This window comes from Solanum pennellii, chromosome 10 (genome assembly GCF_001406875.1).
Source record: "Solanum pennellii chromosome 10, SPENNV200".
NCBI classification, from domain to species: Eukaryota; Viridiplantae; Streptophyta; class Magnoliopsida; order Solanales; family Solanaceae; genus Solanum; species Solanum pennellii.
In genome coordinates this window covers 4101478-4120213 of record NC_028646.1, presented here as the reverse complement: position 1 = coordinate 4120213, position 18736 = coordinate 4101478, and the positions used below count along the sequence as shown (strand labels likewise).

The window sequence follows — 18736 nt, the reverse complement described above, 5'->3', positions numbered from 1 at the left end:
GGGGGGGGGGGGGGGTTGAAGAATGAAGGATAAGTATGAAAAAGTAGGATCGTAAAAAGAGGAATAAGAACTAGTAATAATATAATAATAGTTTATGTTGTAGCCATAAATGTCAGACTATGGAGGTGATTTTCAGAATGTGAAAGCGAATGAAATTAATAAAGGACCTGCCTGCTATTACCCAATACACAACCTGTCCATGCCCTGCCCTATTTAAATTATTGAAAATTTAAGCTTTGACCCGCCCTGCGCTATTTAAGCATTGCCCTTCCCTGCCCCGTTAAGCCTTTACCCTGTCCCAATTGCAATCCCTGATTAGGTCATTACATTACTTGTCCATGGCCACAATGAGGTTCATAAATTAGGCCACGTTTGCATGTAAGACATAGTTGTGTCATCCTGATGTCTCCAACATTCCTCTCACCGACGGCTAAATTTGTTCCTTTCATTTAGTATTTTGATAACATAATATTTTATCGATGTTTTGGAGTAAGGAAATCCCCAGTATACCAAAAGGTAGGGAACCCACACTGAGCTCATTTCCTTTAGGATCATGAAATCTTCAAGAACAAGTACTATCTTTCCCTTTCTGGCCTACTTTTTATTTTGTTCTTTTTCTTGGTTGAGTATGGGGAGGGGCCCTCCTAAAAAGCACAATGCCACCAAACTAAAAATCAAGTAAATTGAACAAGATCTACCACCACATAAAAGGTGAATGTTAAAATATAAACAGCGAAATATCTATAAAAATGAGGTGGCCACAAGAAACGTAAAGGTGCTTTCTATTATCCTCCCACTGTTTATGTAAAGTCTATGCTATGATAAGAACATTACTTGGAAGCTTGTTCATAGCTGAAGAACTTGACTGCAGAGTTTGGGACGATCCGGGCACAATTGGTGCCGTTGCCCTTAAACAGTCCTTTGAACCCTTCAGTTCTCCAGATATATTTCAAGCCTTGAATGGTGCCATTGTATTTTATGTTATGTGGATTTTGAACCTGCACATTAAACATAATCAAGTTACAAGTAGAGAATAAACAATTTAGATGGAACCTCCATCTAAGCACTGAGCTTCTTGTGGGGGATACAGGATAAAAAGAGGGAGGTAGAAAGTTTGAAATCTAAAATATTTTTTTATAATAGGAAAAAATACAGAGTTACAAACAAAAAAAAAAGGGTTTAGTGCTCCAGCTTTAATACCCAGTATGGCAGACAGGAAGAAAGCTTATATTGCTGTCTTTTGGTAAAAATATTCACAGTGACAAAAGAAAGAAGCTATGAGATTATACTTCACCTGTAGCAATATCTTCAGCCGTTCCAGTGGAGCCACAGCAGTTCGTGACCTGCAAGAGGGAGAGTAGCAGTAAGTGTGAAGTCAAGTCAAAGTTTACAAAAATAAAAAGATTATTCAAGCATATCAAAACAATAGTCAGTGTCAACACTAGAGCAGACAATATCAGTATCATTTCACTAAAGCATATACCAAAAACCTTAGAGATGCATGTTTCCCATAGACCATTACCTTTTATTAAACAGGATAAAATTTATAACCTTGGATCCATCAGATAAAAATAAGCTTATATAATTAAACATAGAATCATAATAACATCTGATATACTGATTTTAAGACTGTCAAACGCGGATTTTGTACTTCTTTTATCAGTTCAATTAAAGTTTGAACCAGAACATCAGTTTATTTTTTGAAAAACAATTATCTGGTAGTTTTTCTGCAAACTGACCCCAAAGATGACAAAGATACTGGTAGTAGTTATGACAACTCATCAAGAATACATCTTTCTACTCGTTCCAAGTATCTACTTATAAAAGGATACAAAATTCATCAATAAAATTTAACATATCCATTCAAAGATAACAATTTGAGCTGGTATTATTAACAAACACAAACAACAACTCTGCATCAATCCCGAGCAGACAAAAGTAACCATAACTCCGAATAAAAATAACAACTCCAAATCAACCTCGAGCATGCAACTAGCAAATTTTCATTTTCATGCATGTAATCAGCAACAAATAGATCCAATTATTCAAATATAGACATAACTCTTAACATGGTGGACAAAAAAAAGCATAATACTCGGCATATCTTTTCGATTATAGTCATGAGAAAACATATACAGTTAGTGATAGTATATATAAAAAAAAAACTTACACGCCTCCGGCAACACCTCCGGCGAAGAGTGACTTGCAAATACTGAGGACAGCATGGCTTGTAGGCTTAATTTCTTCTCTAGCTAGCTTAGCCTCTTCCGCCAGGTTCACAATTTTCTCCACAGCCGAATCTCTCGCCGCCTTCACATCCTCCGAAGCCATAAAAAAGACTAAAAAGGAACACCTAGACCTAACAGCAAACTCCTTCGCCGAAAAAAAAATTCACCAGCCGATACTTTATAGATCGGAATGACAAAAAAAGACTTACGGAAATACACACATTTCCCACTGACCGTTTCGGTGATTCAACTCCTCAGCCAGCAGCAACGGTGTTTGACGGGGGCAGCGACGGCGAGAGATCGATGGTAAATGCGGCGGAGAAATGAAGGCCAAAACCTGCTCTTTTATACGACGGCGTTTGCTTGAAAGTGTGTTGGGCTTTAATTAATGGATTAATTAATGAAAAAAATTTTGGTTTCTCTTTTTAGGTGTGATGTAGTGTGTATATAGGCCAGAACTTGTCACTTGTCAATGGGTGAATTGCGGTGGAAGAAATAAAATTATTTTTGTTCGAATAATATATTTCCTATGATATTAATCGATTTAGGTAAAGATAATTTTTATTGTGAATAAAATGATAAAATATGATTGAAATAATTTGAATTGATAAAAAAATATGTAAAGATATCTAAATAAAAAAGTATGAAAAGTTTAATATCCTGTGCGAGAAGAGATAGAAGTAAGTATGAAATATTTTAGAGAAAGATGCACGACTTTTACTTAATTAACCATGATATGACTTTAACGAGAAGATTGTGAAGTTCGTAGATTAAAGCAAAACATTAATAGATAATAGAGTGTTATCTTGACTTATCAACGATTTAATTTTAAATTTGATGGTATTTGTTATCTTGCATTTGATTTCTATTATTATTCGTTATTTTTTACGAGAAATAAAATGAAAATATTTGTTCAAGTGTTGTTGAACAAGTGGCATTGCTAAAGTGAATTAGAGTGATCGTGTTTGGGACCACTTTGGGACCAAAAGAAAAAGTAGTGATTTCTAATTAACTTAACCCTCTAAAACCTAAAGGGTCATTATAAAATAAAAATAAAGTAATTTTAAAAAAAAAAGAATAAAGAGGGTTTAAAAAGTTGGGAATCCATGTATATTTTAATTTTAAAATTTAATAAGTCTTGAAACGATTATGACTAGGATATAGTTTATTCTCAATAATTAAGATTCGAAAATATAGAACATTTTAGTTTTATTTACATAATTTAAATATTTATAAGAGTTGTTTATTAAATATGTTGACTAACATAATTTCTGAATATAATTTCTCAATTGATAATAATTTCTCAATTTCTTTTAAATATAAAATATAAAGTAGAAAATCATAAGTTAGGTAAATTATAACTTTATTTATTCACATATTTGTAGTCAATCGAAAAATTATTTGACTTTAAATTATAATAGTATCATTTAAATCGTATAAAAATGTCATTTAGTTGATTATGCAAGAGAGTTAAAGATAAGGTAATTAAAATAATACTCCAAACACATATATACTAGTATTATGTTGCTAAGAGTTTTTAATACCAAAATGTACAAAATGAATAGATAAATGACATTCTATCTATTATTATTTATCACATAATAATCCATATTAGACAATTAATTCATCAATATTATCTTCATAACTAGTTCATGAACCAAACATTGTTTGACTTTTTATATTTTTTAATCTTACTCTATTATATTATATTCAAATTCAAAAATATAACTCGCAAGTTATATCAATTTAGAGGTAGCACCCATAAAATACGTATATCTACTTGTACATATCAAAATTGAAGAACATAGATATTAACTAAATTCCAAGTTAAAAGACACATCCATATATTATGATTTTTAATCATTATAATTATATTCAGTTATCTATACTCTTGATCATATAACTATCAATTATATAATGTGTATTTTTATTGGTTCACTATATTGAAAATGGATATTTATTCTTATTTGTTTAATTTAAAATTAAAATATAATTTATTTCATTTCTAATTTGTTTTTATTATAGCAGTAGTCATTTTTAATCCAGTTTTCAAAATATTGAGTTTATTAATGTTAGCGGAAACGTGAAACTAAAGAACAAGGAAGAACAACAATATTTAACGTGGTTCGGATCAAAATGATCCTACGTCCACCAAAGAACAACTGCACCAATATTTATTTCACTATACAAAGAATATAAGTGAAATACTACAAGAGAGAGAACACAATGCCTTAGAAGATGAGAAGGCAAGTGAAAGGATGATTTGAAAATGAATTAAGAGCTACCTATTTATAGGAATAAATTCATCCTATTGATGTCATCCATGACATCACTATGTGTCAAAATTGTCAAGGTTAAGATAGCAAACCATTTTATGGTTTGCCTAACTTTCACCTACCAAGATACAATCTTTGACTTGTATTTTGTACTAATTATCTTCCTACCAAATATTCATATTAATTCATCTTCCATTTAGTTTGATTCCACAAGAACCAAAACCAACTCTTTCAATCTCCACCTTGGTTTGTGTTCCAAGCATGCGTATAAACAACTCCGGCCAAAACTTCTAAGCTTACTGGGCAATCCCATTGTAAGAAACAAGAAGAATCAAACCTTTGTTGAACATACCAGCTCCACCTAGCAGTTGTTCTCTTAGAGTTGCATCATACTCCCGCCAAGTCCTTGCAGTGTGCAAACTTGGCAAGCGGGACTATTTTGGTCAACATGTCTGCAGCGTTATCGTCTGTGATAACCTTCTCAACCTTGATAGCTCCCTTTTCTACGACATCTCGAATAAAATGAAATCTGACATCAATGTGTTTGGTGCGCTCATGAAATCTTTGATTTTTAATCAAATGAATAGCACTTTGACTATCACATTTTAGAATTGATTTAAGCTGAGCTGAACTCAATTCTGCCACCAAACCTTTCAACCAGATAGCTTCTTTCACTGCCTCCGTTGCTGCCATATATTCTGCCTCTGTTGTAGACAAAGCGACAATCGACTGTAAAGTCGATTTCCAACTAACGGCACTGCCAACGAGAGTAAAGATGTATCCAGTTGTGGACCTCCTTCGATCAAGATCCCCTGCATAGTCAGAATCAACATAACCGAGAATTGAAATACCTTCACTTTTCCGAAAGGTTAGGCCAACATCAGGAGCTCCTTTGAGATATCTCAATATCCACTTGACAGCTTCCCAATGCCTTTTTCCTGGATTTGCCATGTACTTGCTTACTACACTTACAGATTGGGCAATATCTGGACGTGTGCATACCATAGCATACATAATGCTACCAACTGCACTCGCATAAGGAACCTTTGACATATGCTCCACCTCATCCATAGATTGAGGCATTTGTAACTCTGAAAGCTTGAAATGAGAAGCTAAAGGTGTACTTACAGGCTTGCTCATATCCATATTGAATCTTTCAAGAACTTTTCGGATGTACCTCTTCTGAGAAAGATGTACAACACCATTTTCTCTTGAAATTTCCATTCCAAGGATTTTCTTTGCAACTCCTAGATCCTTCATGTCAAATTCCTTGCTCAACAGTTTCTTCAAAATATTTATCTCTGTGATGTTGTTAGCAGCAATAAGCATATCATCAACATACAACAAAAGATAAATCATAGAGTTACCAGACATCTTCTTGTGATACACACAACTATCAAATGCACTCCTCGAAAATCCATGTGTAGTCATGAATGCATCAAACCTCTTGTACCACTGTCTAGGGGATTGCTTCAAACCATACAAAGACTTCTTCAGTTGGCATACATGGTCTTCTTTTCCTTCAGCTAGGAAACCTTCAGGCTGATCCATATAGATTGTCTCTTCTAGATCACCATGTAAAAAAGCAGTTTTGACATCAAGCTGTTGAAGCTCTAAATCAAATTGTGCAACCAATGCTAGCAGCACGCGAATTGAGCTATGTTTCACGACTGGAGAAAAGATCTCATTGTAGTCAATTCCCTCCTTCTGACTGAAACCCTTTGCAACCAATCTCGCCTTGAACCTAGCAGCTTCCACTTCTGGAATACCTTCTTTCTTTTTGTAGACCCATTTGCATCCAACTGTCCTCATCCCCTTTGGCCTTTTAACTAAGACCCATGTCTCATTTCTGTGAAGAGACTCCATCTCTTCCATCATGGCCAACTGCCATTGTGCAGCATCTTTGCAAGAAGTTGCTTCAATATACGAAGAGGGCTCGAGATCCTTAATCTCTTCTTCTGCAGCTACGAACGCTTGTGCAATCAGATTTTCTTGCTCTATAAGACGTTCCAGTTTCCGTATCCGCCTTTTGTCCCTTCCCTTCGCAATTGTGTATGGTTCATTGGAAGCAAGTTCTTCTGCATCTTTTGACTCATCACTTTGAGTCTCTTGATCCCGTTTCTTGGTAAGCTCCACCGGTAGCTCCACCTGCTCGTTGTTCTCGTTTCTAGATAACTCCATAGAAACTTTACGAGGATCAAGTATAGAGGATTCATCAAAGGTAACATCTCTACTAACTACAAATTTGAGTAAAGACAAACACCATAGTTTGTACCCTTTTACTCCATCAACATACCCTACGAATATGGCCTTTTTAGCCCTTGGTTCAAGCTTACCTTCATTAACATGATAATAAGTTGGACACCCAAATATTCGCAAGTATGAATAGTTAGAGGGTTCACCTGACCAGACCTCATTCGGAGTCTTAAAGTCAATCGCTGATGCTGGAGACCGATTGACAATATGAGAAGCAGTATGAACTGCTTCAGCCCAAAATACTTTGGACATCTTAGCTTGTAAGAGCATACAACGAGCCTTCTCAAGAAGAGTTCTGTTCATTCTCTCGGCAACTCCATTCTGCTGTGGTGTGTGCCTGACCGTCTTATGCCTTGCGATCCCATGAACCTTGCAGAAATCATTGAACTCTTCACTGCAAAACTCCAAGCCATTGTCCGTGCGAAGATACTTGATTTTCCTCTCAATTTGATTTTCAACCAAAATCTTCCACTCTTTAAATGCTTCAAAAGCATCACCTTTTGTCTTCAGGAAACGCACCCAAACCTTTCGTGAAAAATCATCAATGAATGTGAGAAGATACCTCTTTCCTCCCTTTGATGGAAGCTTAGAGGGACCCCATAAATCTGAATGGATGTAGTCTAGCACCCCTCCCGTCTTGTGCTTGCCAGTGCTGAAGCTGACCTTTTTCTGCTTCCCTAAGACGCAGTGCTCACAAAATTCAAGTGTGCTGATCTTCTCACCATTCAAAAGGTTGCGGTTGCTCAACATCTCCAATCCTCGTGCGCTCATATGGCCTAGTCTCATGTGCCATAATTTTGCCTTGTCATCATTAGATAACTGCACTGTAGATGCATTTACAGAGCCAATAATGGTGCTTCCCGCAAGTGTGTAGAGGCCATCCTCCAGCTTGGCCTTCAACATGACTAAAGACCCTTTAGTCACTTTCATAGTTCCTCCTTCACTCATGTACTTATAGCCTTGTTTATCTAAAGTACCCAGGGAGATCAAATTCTTCTTTAGATCAGGAACATGACGGACTTCTGTAATAGTCCTCATGATTCCATCATGGCAGCGAACATGAACTGAACCAATGCCAACTATTTTACAAGTTGCATTATTGCCCATTAATACAGTTCCTCTGCTTGTTTCATAGCTGCTGAACCAATCTTTTCGGAATGTCATATGCAGAGTACAACCAGAGTCTAAGATCCATTTGTTGTCATAGACTCCATTATTGCATGATGTTGTTAGTACATAATCATCATCATTATCATGTACTTTCTCAACAATGGATGCACTCGCCTTTTCTTTGGACTTCGACATAGGGCAATCTCGTTCAAAGTGCCCCTTCTTGTGACAGCCCCAACACTCCGCATTCTTTTTGTTCACACGAGACTTTGATCTGTACTTCGATTTGCTCCTTCCCTTTTGGCTAGTACGACCTCTTACAAAGAGTCCACTAGCTTCGTCACTTTTGTCTCCTTCAAAATGCATCCGCACATCACAAGAGTTTAGTGCTTGCCGCACTTGCTCAAGTTTAATAGGTTGTTTGCTATACATCATTGAATTCTCAATATCACGATATTTTGAAGTCAATGAAAATAGTAAAGAACATGCAAGTGTCTCCTCGTCCTTTTTAATTCCAGCAGTTTGTAAGTCCATCACAAGTTTATTGAACGCATCTAGATGGTCTTGCAACAAAGTACCTGAATCCATCTTAAATGTATGAAGACGCCGTTGTAACAACATCCTTGTTGTCACTGACTGGTCCTGGTAAAGCCCTTCCAGCTTTTCCCATAACTCTTTGGCCGTCTCTTCGGTACTTGTACTCACTTCACAAAGTACGTTAGGTGCAAGGGACAGTTGGATTGCACTCAATGCATCTCCTTCAATCTTTTCTTTGTCGGAATCCGATATCTTATCGGGGTACTTTCCGTCAATAGCATGGATTGAACCTTCCCTCCGCAGTAACGCTATCATCTGGATTTTCCAGATATTGAAGTTGTTGCGCCCACTAAATCTATCAATTTCAAACTTCATGGAACTCAATTTTTTTTTACTTGTTCTTCCTTTTCTACTACAATGTATTTGGAACTACAGAAAACCAAAGTAATCCTTTTCTGATGTGGAAGTTCAGACTGTGCTGCAACCACAGAGCATACTCAGACAGAACCTTGCTCTGATACCAATTGTTAGCGGAAACGTGAAACTAAAGAACAAGGAAGAACAACAATATTTAACGTGGTTCGGATCAAAATGATCCTACGTCCACCAAAGAACAACTGCACCAATATTTATTTCACTATACAAAGAATATAAGTGAAATACTACAAGAGAGAGAACACAATGTCTTAGAAGATGAGAAGGCAAGTGAAAGGATGATTTGAAAATGAATTAAGAGCTACCTATTTATAGGAATAAATTCATCCTATTGATGTCATCCATGACATCGCTATGTGTCAAAATTGTCAAGGTTAAGATAGCAAACCATTTTATGGTTTGCCTAACTTTCACCTACCAAGATACAATCTTTGACTTGTATTTCCTACTAATTATCTTCCTACCAAATATTCATATTAATTCATCTTCCATTTAGTTTGATTCCACAAGAACCAAAACCAACTCTTTCAATTAATTTTAAAAATAAAATAATAAAATTATCTTTATGTTTATTGCTCCTTACAAATTTTGTATTAAACTATTCACGCAGTACATATTTCGTTTTTTAATATTATTATTATTAACGGCCACATAACAACTCCAACATTTGGACATGGGGCATGCCCCATCTAGAATTGTATTAACTACTGACTATTTTTTTATTTGGAGAGAAGGGCCTAAAATATCCTTACAGTATTAAAAATGAGTATAAAATAATCTTTGATTCACCTAGTGGCTTCAAAATATCATTGTCATTATTGATCACTTATTTAAGGGTTTTAAATTTAAACTATTTAAATATTTTTTAAAATGCATGGCGCTCAAATATTTGTTATAATTTAACTTATTGATATAATGTATAAATAAATTCACTACCCACCTAATACTAATTAAACACTATGTTCGTCTTAATTATTCCTTGTCTCAATTATGTGATCGTATTTAATAGATAATTTTTATAAAAAATAATATATTAAAGTTTTAATATTTAAAACAAATCATAAATATTTATATTTAAAAAAATGCATGAATTAATTCGGGATGTACTACTTGTTTTCCTTTAATCTTAAAAATTCAAGCTTGAAAAATAATACTAGTGAAAGTGTCCTCCTAAATATGCGGCTCAACCTAAATTAGATTGGGGCTTCGATTCGGACTCGAACAATTTCGTCTTATTTTAGTAGTGTTTAGGACGATTTTGATTGTAAAATTGATTTATTAATTGGGTGGGATTTAATTATTAATAAGTGGATAGTGGGTTGGTTTATAAATGATATTGATAAATTAAATTATAATAAATATTTGAGCGTCATCTATTTTAAAAAAATATTAAAATAGTTTAAATTTAAAATCGTTATATAAGTGATCAATTTTAAACTCAAAGGTGGATAAGAAGGGTATTTTGGAGCCAATAGGTGGATGAGAAGGGCATTTTGGAGCCAATAGGTGGATGAAGGGTAGTTTTGTACCATTTCCAATACTTCGAGGGTATTTTAGGCCCTTTTCCGTTTTATTTATGAAAAAATCCGACATAACCAAAAAAAATCAAGGGATAATTTTCACCCCATAGTGTATGAGACAAATGTATGCATTTCGATTAGGGTCATATTCTATGGTTACGATTCTACCATATATGTCTTTTTCATTCCGTCGAAAAATTAAAATTTTTCGATGTTATTTTTTAAATTTTTGATTCGTTAATTTTCCTATAAATAGTAAAAGTGTCAATATAATTTCATAGAACTTGCCATGACACAATAATATTCTTCGATTTTTATAATTAAATTCCAATGAATTGCTCAAATTTAATCGCAAAATTCAGCAATGTGAGTTATGGTATAGTAGTGAGACTATTTCATTCTTAATCACATATCTCAGGTTTGAGACATGTCTATGAAGAAAATCATGTTGAAAGCGCAACCACCAAATGGACCCTGCAATATGCGATTCAAATTTAATCGGAATTTCAATACAATCTCCAAACACCGAATAGAAGGAAAAATAACTCAAAATTCGGGATAAATTTCAAATTAATAAAAAAAACAAACTTGGCTTATTAGTAGTATTGATGAACCACTAGAGATTAGTGATCAAAATTGATGGATCACCAAATTACGATTATAGATCACGATAAACTGATGGAATCGACTATATAATTATGGCGAGTCACTATAAATTAGTGTGTAAAAATTTTACAAAAATATTTTTATTTAGAAATTTATTTAAATGATTCTCCGAGTAACTCCAAATTTAATATACAACTTTACAAAATAATCTCAATAATTAACCATGATTAGATTCAAACAAAATCTTATAGATAAACAATTTTGAACATAATATTTTTCATCATATCTACCACATCGTTAGATTTGTGTAAAATCATCCCCTTTATTCTAAGCTCGAAAGATAAATACTTTTTATATATATAATTATAGGAGTGAGAGTAACAAATCACATAAAAAAACGTATTGTTAATGGAAGTGACAATTTTGATCAACTTTTTATTTTATTTGTAGATAAGTTTTCATAACAAAAAAGTCAACTTTTAATCAAATATTATGAAAATCATTATACGATTATTTGTATTAAAAGAAAAATCACTCAATTTTACTTAAAATTAAGAGGAGACATTTCTAGTGTACCTAATAAAAATAAAATGTTTTTTCATATAAAAAATAATTTAGTGATTATTGTAATACTTAAATTAAGTTGAGTGGCTTTTTTGTTATAATTGAATTTAAAATGTTTATATAATAAAATAAAAAATGAAATAACCATTGTGAAATTATTCTGCTTATAAAAATCAGGAAGCAAAATGGGTGTATTATATATTATATGATTTACTAAAAAACAAAAAAAACTTCAAATATCTTTTTATATTTTGACATAATATGAAGCTTCAAATATCACGACAAGACTGCAATAAATAATCAATTATTCACGTGAATACAAAGGAGAAAAATCCTAAAATATAGTACATTTAAGTAATGAATTTTATTTAATAAGATTATTTTATTGATCAATTACACTTGTCTTTTCTTCTACATTTGGAACACGTTAAAAGAACCCTCTTTTAAAAAAAAGGAAAAGGGCCTAAAATATTCTTAAAGTATTGCAAATAATATAAAAATATCATTCATTCATTTATTGGCTTTAAAATGCTCTTTTCATCCATCTATTGGCTCTAAAATATCCTTGTCATCCACCTTTGAGTTCAAAACTGACCACTTGTTTAACAATTTTAAATTTAAATTATTTTAATATTTTTAAAATACTTGGAGCTCAACTATTGGTTATAATTTAATTTATTAATATCATTTATAAATAAATCCACTACCCACCCAATTAATAAACCAATTCTAATATAAAAATCGCCCTAAACACTATTAAAATACGACGAAATTACAGATTCTTGAAAATGACATCCAAAATTATTCGAGTCCGAATTCAAGCCCCAATTAAATTTTGGTTGAGCCGCTTATTTTGAAGGTCACTTTCACTAGGATTCTCTTTCAAGCTTGAATTCGAATTTATGATTAAATATAAAAAAGTAGTACATCCCGAATAATTCATGCACCTTTTTAAAATATAATTTTATAAATATTCATGATTTGTTTTAAATATTAAAACTTTAATATATTATTTTTTTAAAAAAAATATCTATTAAGTAACATCACATAATTGAGACAACGGAATAATTAAGATAAACATTTCATTATCGATAATTTTTATTTAGACACTTTAATTATACTAATATATTTGAATGAGGACTTGAATGTATATATGATAATATACTTCTATAGGCATTTTTGCCTTAAATTTTTAGAAACACTCATTGGCAGTAGCTTTCTTGTTGTTGCATTAATAATGGGGCGGATTTATTAATTGGTGGGGTTTAATTAGTAATGGATGGGTAGTGAATTTGTTTATAAATGATATTAATAAGTTAAATTATAATAAACAGTTGAGGCGCCACATATTTTAAAAAATATTTAAATAATTTAAATTTAAAACCGTTAAATAAATGGTCAATTTTAAACCTAAAGGTAGATGACAAGGGTATTTTGGAGCCAATAGATGATTGAGAATGATATTTTGGAGCCAATAGGTGGATGGAGGGTAGTTTTGTACCATTTCTAATACTTCAAGAATATTTTAGGCCCTTTTCCGTTAAAAAAATAATATACGTTCAATATTTTTTGTAAAGTTTTGATTAAATTTGAAATTGTGTTTAATAGAATTCTATCCTGAAGACGAAAGTTAAATTTCTTTCGTTTCTAAAAGCATAAACCTAGATATATATAAGAATGAAGAAATCTCAATTATCTCACCACAATTCATGTTGGTGGAACCTTCTGATTCAACTAAAAGATCCACATAACATATTCCCTTATTGAATATATTATCGCAAACAAAATCTAATCTAAATGTATATTAAAAATAAAGAAATCTCAATCATCTCATCACAATTCATGTTTATGTTCCTCGTAGTTCAACTAAAAGATCCACAAACATACCCCTTATTGAATATATTATCACAAACAAAATCTCTCTCTTATGTTAAATAAACAACAAAGATTATGGTAGTCGAATTGTTTCTTGTCTGACACCTTTTTTATGCTATCGTAAAATAAACTTTTATTTTGCATAATGATTATTAATAGTAAAACTAATAGCAAAATAATATATTTTGACATATACTTCAAATATCTATACACTTAATTGTATTATTTGTTAAGAGTGAATATATTATGTCCTATTTGTCCGATATTTATAAATTAGTATGATTCACTTATTTGCTCGAATTGTATAAAAGTTAGGGAAAGTTTAATAGTACTTTTTTTTATAAAGGTACAACATATAAATATGCTTTTAAATTTTGATCTTAGCTGATATTTATATCTTTTAATTTAGTATGTGCACAAATAAATATTTAAATTTGTGTAAAGTTAAATAAGTAAACATACATACTCTAAGTGACATATTACCATAGGACGACACATTGTAATCTAAAACACCACGTAGGATATATGTATCTATTTATTTAAATATAAATTAGTTTAATTCATATGAATCTAGAGTTGAACTATAAAATATCACATTTTAAAAAATATATTTATGTATTATACGTTTACGAAATGTAGACCGGCAGAGCCATTTGCTTGACCAGTTGTTAGCTAAGAAAATTGAATTCACAATATATTTATGTTGCATTTTTTCCCAAAATGTACTATACTACTATTAATTGCACATTATCTCATACACTTAATAATAGAGTCCAGAGCCAAAATGGTATAAAATATTAATAAAAAATTATAAAACGGTATATAAAATTTTAAATTAACTAAAACGGTAAAATTACTGGAACAACAGCTATTTCTTCCGCCGGAAAAGCGATTTTGCAAAATGTGATTTTTTAAAAAAATAAAAATTTTCAAGAAAATCGAATTTCTTTTTCATGAATAATAAAAAATTTTTAAGAAAATCGCTGCCCTATGAAAATCGACGGAGGAAATCGTTATTGTTCCAACGATTTTGCTGTTTTGATTAATATAAAATTTTATATACCGTTTTGAATTTTTTGTTAAAATTTTATACCCTTTAGGCTTCGAACTCCTTAATAATATCAGTTATATAAGTCACAAAATAATTCTTTTTAATTTTACAGGGTCATTAAGCCTAATATGTTTTAGGTATGTCACGTTAGATCTTTACTATTATAGTGTAGGGATTAAGCATGATCCCTAGATCTATTTATTCTCTCAATCTACTAAGTGGAAATATGAAGTAGGGAGACATAATGCCTAACCTCTAAAGGTAGTTCTATATATACCTAACTTGTCCTTGTTAGAACTCAAGAATAAATCAGGTATTATGGAGGGTTTAGTTATGCAAACTTTGAAAGATCATGAGTAATAAGACTAACGAGAATATAATGTTCGGTCGACTGACATATATCTACAAGAGGAGATAAATAATTAAATATATGAAAGTACAAAATATCGAGAGTTGTAATCTCACGCTGTCATACAATTCATTCGTAGTAAAAAGAGGTTCACACAAGTAATAATGTATTACTTGTGTCCAACTGTTTTTCCCCCTACATAACACTTTTGAAAACCCACAGAACTACATTGTGAATGTTTTCAAGTTAAGAAAAAATGAACCTCCTCTATGAGTCATAAATTTTTTCCTACAAAAAAAAGAACTCGCCAAATATGGAGACTTTTTTTTATATTTCCCTTTTCATAAAAGAAAAATTCATTTATAATAAGAAAATCAGGATAAAATACCCAACTATCGACCTTTAGATCAAATTGGGTATGTACGTACAAGGACTACTTTATTATAATTAAATTGGGAATATTTTTTTGAAAAAATATCAATCTTATGCGATGTGAATTTGAATTAGTCAAACATTAATACGAGTGTTGAACATTTAAGTGAAACAAAGTAAAATAATTAAATATACATTTCAGCATAGTGTACAATTGGATCGTCTATTTTTTTTTTTGAAACTTTTTATTTCAAACTTGAGACATTTCAAGAATTAAATTTAATAAACCATGCACTTGTATAATCATAGCAATCAAGAACTTAAACCTAAAATTAGATAAAATGATCATTCGGTTAATTCTATTTTTTTTATACATAAAATAACCTAATTATCATTTATATAATAATTGGTCATTGTTTGCAAATCAAAATTACTCTACCTTCTCCCAAGGTGGGCTTAGAGGCAAAATATGGGTCAACCAAAATCTTTTGGGCTTTAATCCTAGAGAGAGTATTCTTTGAGTGGCCCATTTTTCTTTGATATTAGAGCATAACTTTCAATTAAGAATTTCAAATTCCAATTTTGTTATCGTTCGATTAATATGAATTTATATTGGTAATAATTCCCCTAGCTAGCTCGTCGTTTTTTTTAATGGAACGACTTCTTGATGCAGTGATCGTCTTTAAATGAAATGTAGACGAACTAATTATCATGGGAGCGAGGAAGGATTTTTTCACCATAGTTGCATTTGAATTTGACATAGTAATTTGAAGAAGGTGGCTGATGATCCAATTAAATTAGAGCAACTTTCACATATATCAATTATAAAATTCATATTTATATGTTATAACAAAGTTTGCATAATTGCGCTCCATAGCAAAACATTATATATGTATAATTCGCTATACATACACAATTGAAGTGAATTGTATAAAACGAGAAAGAAAAAAGTATATACAATTTGAATTTGTGTAAAACGAGAAAGAGAGAAAAACAAAAGAAACTGCGCAGGAGAGTATTTTTATTGTATAATTATAAGTGTATAAGACGAAGATATATGTATTTGCAAGTACTATATACAATTTTCTCTTGCTTTATACAAATAGAAAGACAATTTATACAATTCGTTTCTGTTTGTATAAGCGATAGAGGTGAGGGTGGCGAGCGAGATCTGGGAGAGGGAAGAGAGGGGAACGAAAATGTATGTATATAAATTTTTTTCTCGCTTTATACAAACAGAAACACATTTTATACACTTGTATTTGTATAAGAGTGAGAGGAAGCGAGCTAGAGAGAAGAGTGGCGAGCGAGAAGTTGAGGGAGAGAGGTGACTGACATACAGTTTGCTATGGGGCATAATTAAATCAAAGTGTGGTTATAACATTTAATTTGATTTATTAGTTTGCCATTATATACAATTTTCCCATAAAATTATTTATATATACGTATATTGCATATAAATTGTATATCAATATATAATTATGATATAATAGTGTATACATACACATATATCTGTGATATAGTTTTATGTCATATATACATAATTATGCACTATTTGAATAAAAATGAATTTCGTTTGGAATTTGTTATAAATTTGTAAAGACAACGAGAGTTGTGTTATGCAATTGAGTATATGTTTTAACTCACTTAAAAATATTATAATGATGTAGTATACAATAATTCCAGAAATCTAATTTAAAGTCTACCAAATTAATGAATTTCACTCTAAGCTTTTCCAGTCCTTATAGTATGGTTTTAAGCCCAATCACTCAAATTTCAAGTCAATTTTTAAATTTTTAGCTTAAGTTATTAAATAAGTTTTAAGATAATTTTATAAAAATCTCATAGTGTTAAGAGCTAATTGCATTATATTTCTATTCTAAATTTGGTGAAATCTGGATACATCCCGATACATCGCGTTCCAATTTCGGGTACATCCCTCTATGTCCTTATACATCGCGTCTCGACTTCGAATACATCACTCAACGTCTTGATGCATCACATACATTCTGATACATCACTTAAAGTGATATACCTATCGATACATCGCGTAAAGTGATGTATCTGAGAATTTGATAATTGCTAAACTGATGTATTCGATCGATACGCCGCGTAAACTAGTGTATCCAAAAATATGAGAGAGTAGGGATTTTCATAACTTTTTTAAATGATAAGAAATTTTAGAGAATATGACAAAATAAATTGTGTATTTAGGTAATTTTTTCCAAATTAAAAGCCTAAATCCTTGCTATTTTTTTCTTCTTACTTTTAGATTTCTTTCTTAAGCAAAACAAGGATAAAAATCACTTTAATACTGCAGCCATTAAATAAAATTAGAACTTGAAGAAGTAGTTAACTATAAACTTCAATGACATAAAAATAATGTTGTAATATAAATACTGAATCTCATAAATAATAACACTAGTCCCACAAACCTAACTAAAACAATAAAAAATAAAATGACACATTTTTTTTCCATTGAATAAATGAAAGATGAAGACAATATAAATAGATTGCCACACCCACTCAAAAGAAACCAATTCTTTTAAGCTTTTGATATTTCCTAGAGAGAATAACTTTAAAAAATATCAGAAATAATGTCCCAAAATCCTATAAAGTATTTATAGTATGTCTATGCAAGTTGACCTAAAAAAAAGTATTTATATTATTGTCTATGCAAGTTGACCTACACAGTATTTATAGTATTGTCTATGCAAACTTATAAAATTAGATTTGTTGCAAAAGGGTTTATTCAGAAAGAAGAAATCGATTATGAGGGGAAAAAATCATATCAATTTGAATGAGTAATTTGTATGTATTAATTGGCCTATAATTTTTTAATATTAGATAAAAGTTTGAAGAAAAAAATTATCACGTTGAATTTACAATATTTTGAATGTTTTAAATATAGCATATTATTTTACACTATATGAAATTCACATTTTGACATTCCTCTTTTATGAAAGTCTAATGATTTGTGGGATATTGATTTTTGTATCACATTAGTAAAAACTTGTTTTATTTTTTATTTAGCGCTTAGAATTTTTGGAATTTTTAAGTAGTATAGGTCAAAAACTTCTAGAACATAAAAAAATATGTCAATGACAATAATGTATTTGATACTGAACATTTATATATATATATATTTTCATGCTATTAGAATAACAATTAAATCAAAAAATAATTTTGGATCCACATCTTCAATAATGCATAAGTAGTTAACATCAAACTGCACTGATTGAATAAATAAATTTTCTTGTGCTATGCTTTCTTCTAATTAACAATATTAAATATTTATGCATGATTAGTGTCTGATTATAATTTCAATTTGACATTGATAAGTTTATAGTATTAATTTAAAATAATATTAATCGAGAACTCTAAGAAAATGACTAGTGGGACACCGATTAGGATTACCACTAAGAACTTTTCAGTTGCGACTTGCGTAGTAGAATTTGGGCTAGTTCGAGGATAAATGTTATTTAAAGTGAAAACAAAAACACAAAGAACTATTCGAGTCCACAGAATTTACTGTGTGTCGTTAAGAAATTTAATCT

The 18736-nt window shown here is 31.1% G+C and overlaps 1 protein-coding gene across 1 annotated transcript in view; it reads right to left on the bottom strand.

The window, feature by feature from the left end:
- Nucleotides 1-2645, bottom strand: part of LOC107002479 (mitochondrial adenine nucleotide transporter ADNT1-like) — a 7922-nt gene extending 5277 nt beyond the window's left edge. Inside the window, exons 1-3 of the mRNA XM_015200526.2 lie at nt 2171-2645; nt 1295-1343; nt 835-998 (exon numbers count right to left, since the gene is read on the bottom strand). Coding sequence (XP_015056012.1) covers nt 835-998; nt 1295-1343; nt 2171-2331 — 374 coding nt within the window. The 5' untranslated portion in view covers nt 2332-2645. The remainder of the gene's footprint in view (nt 1-834; nt 999-1294; nt 1344-2170) is intronic.
- Nucleotides 2646-18736: the final 16091 nt, after the last annotated feature.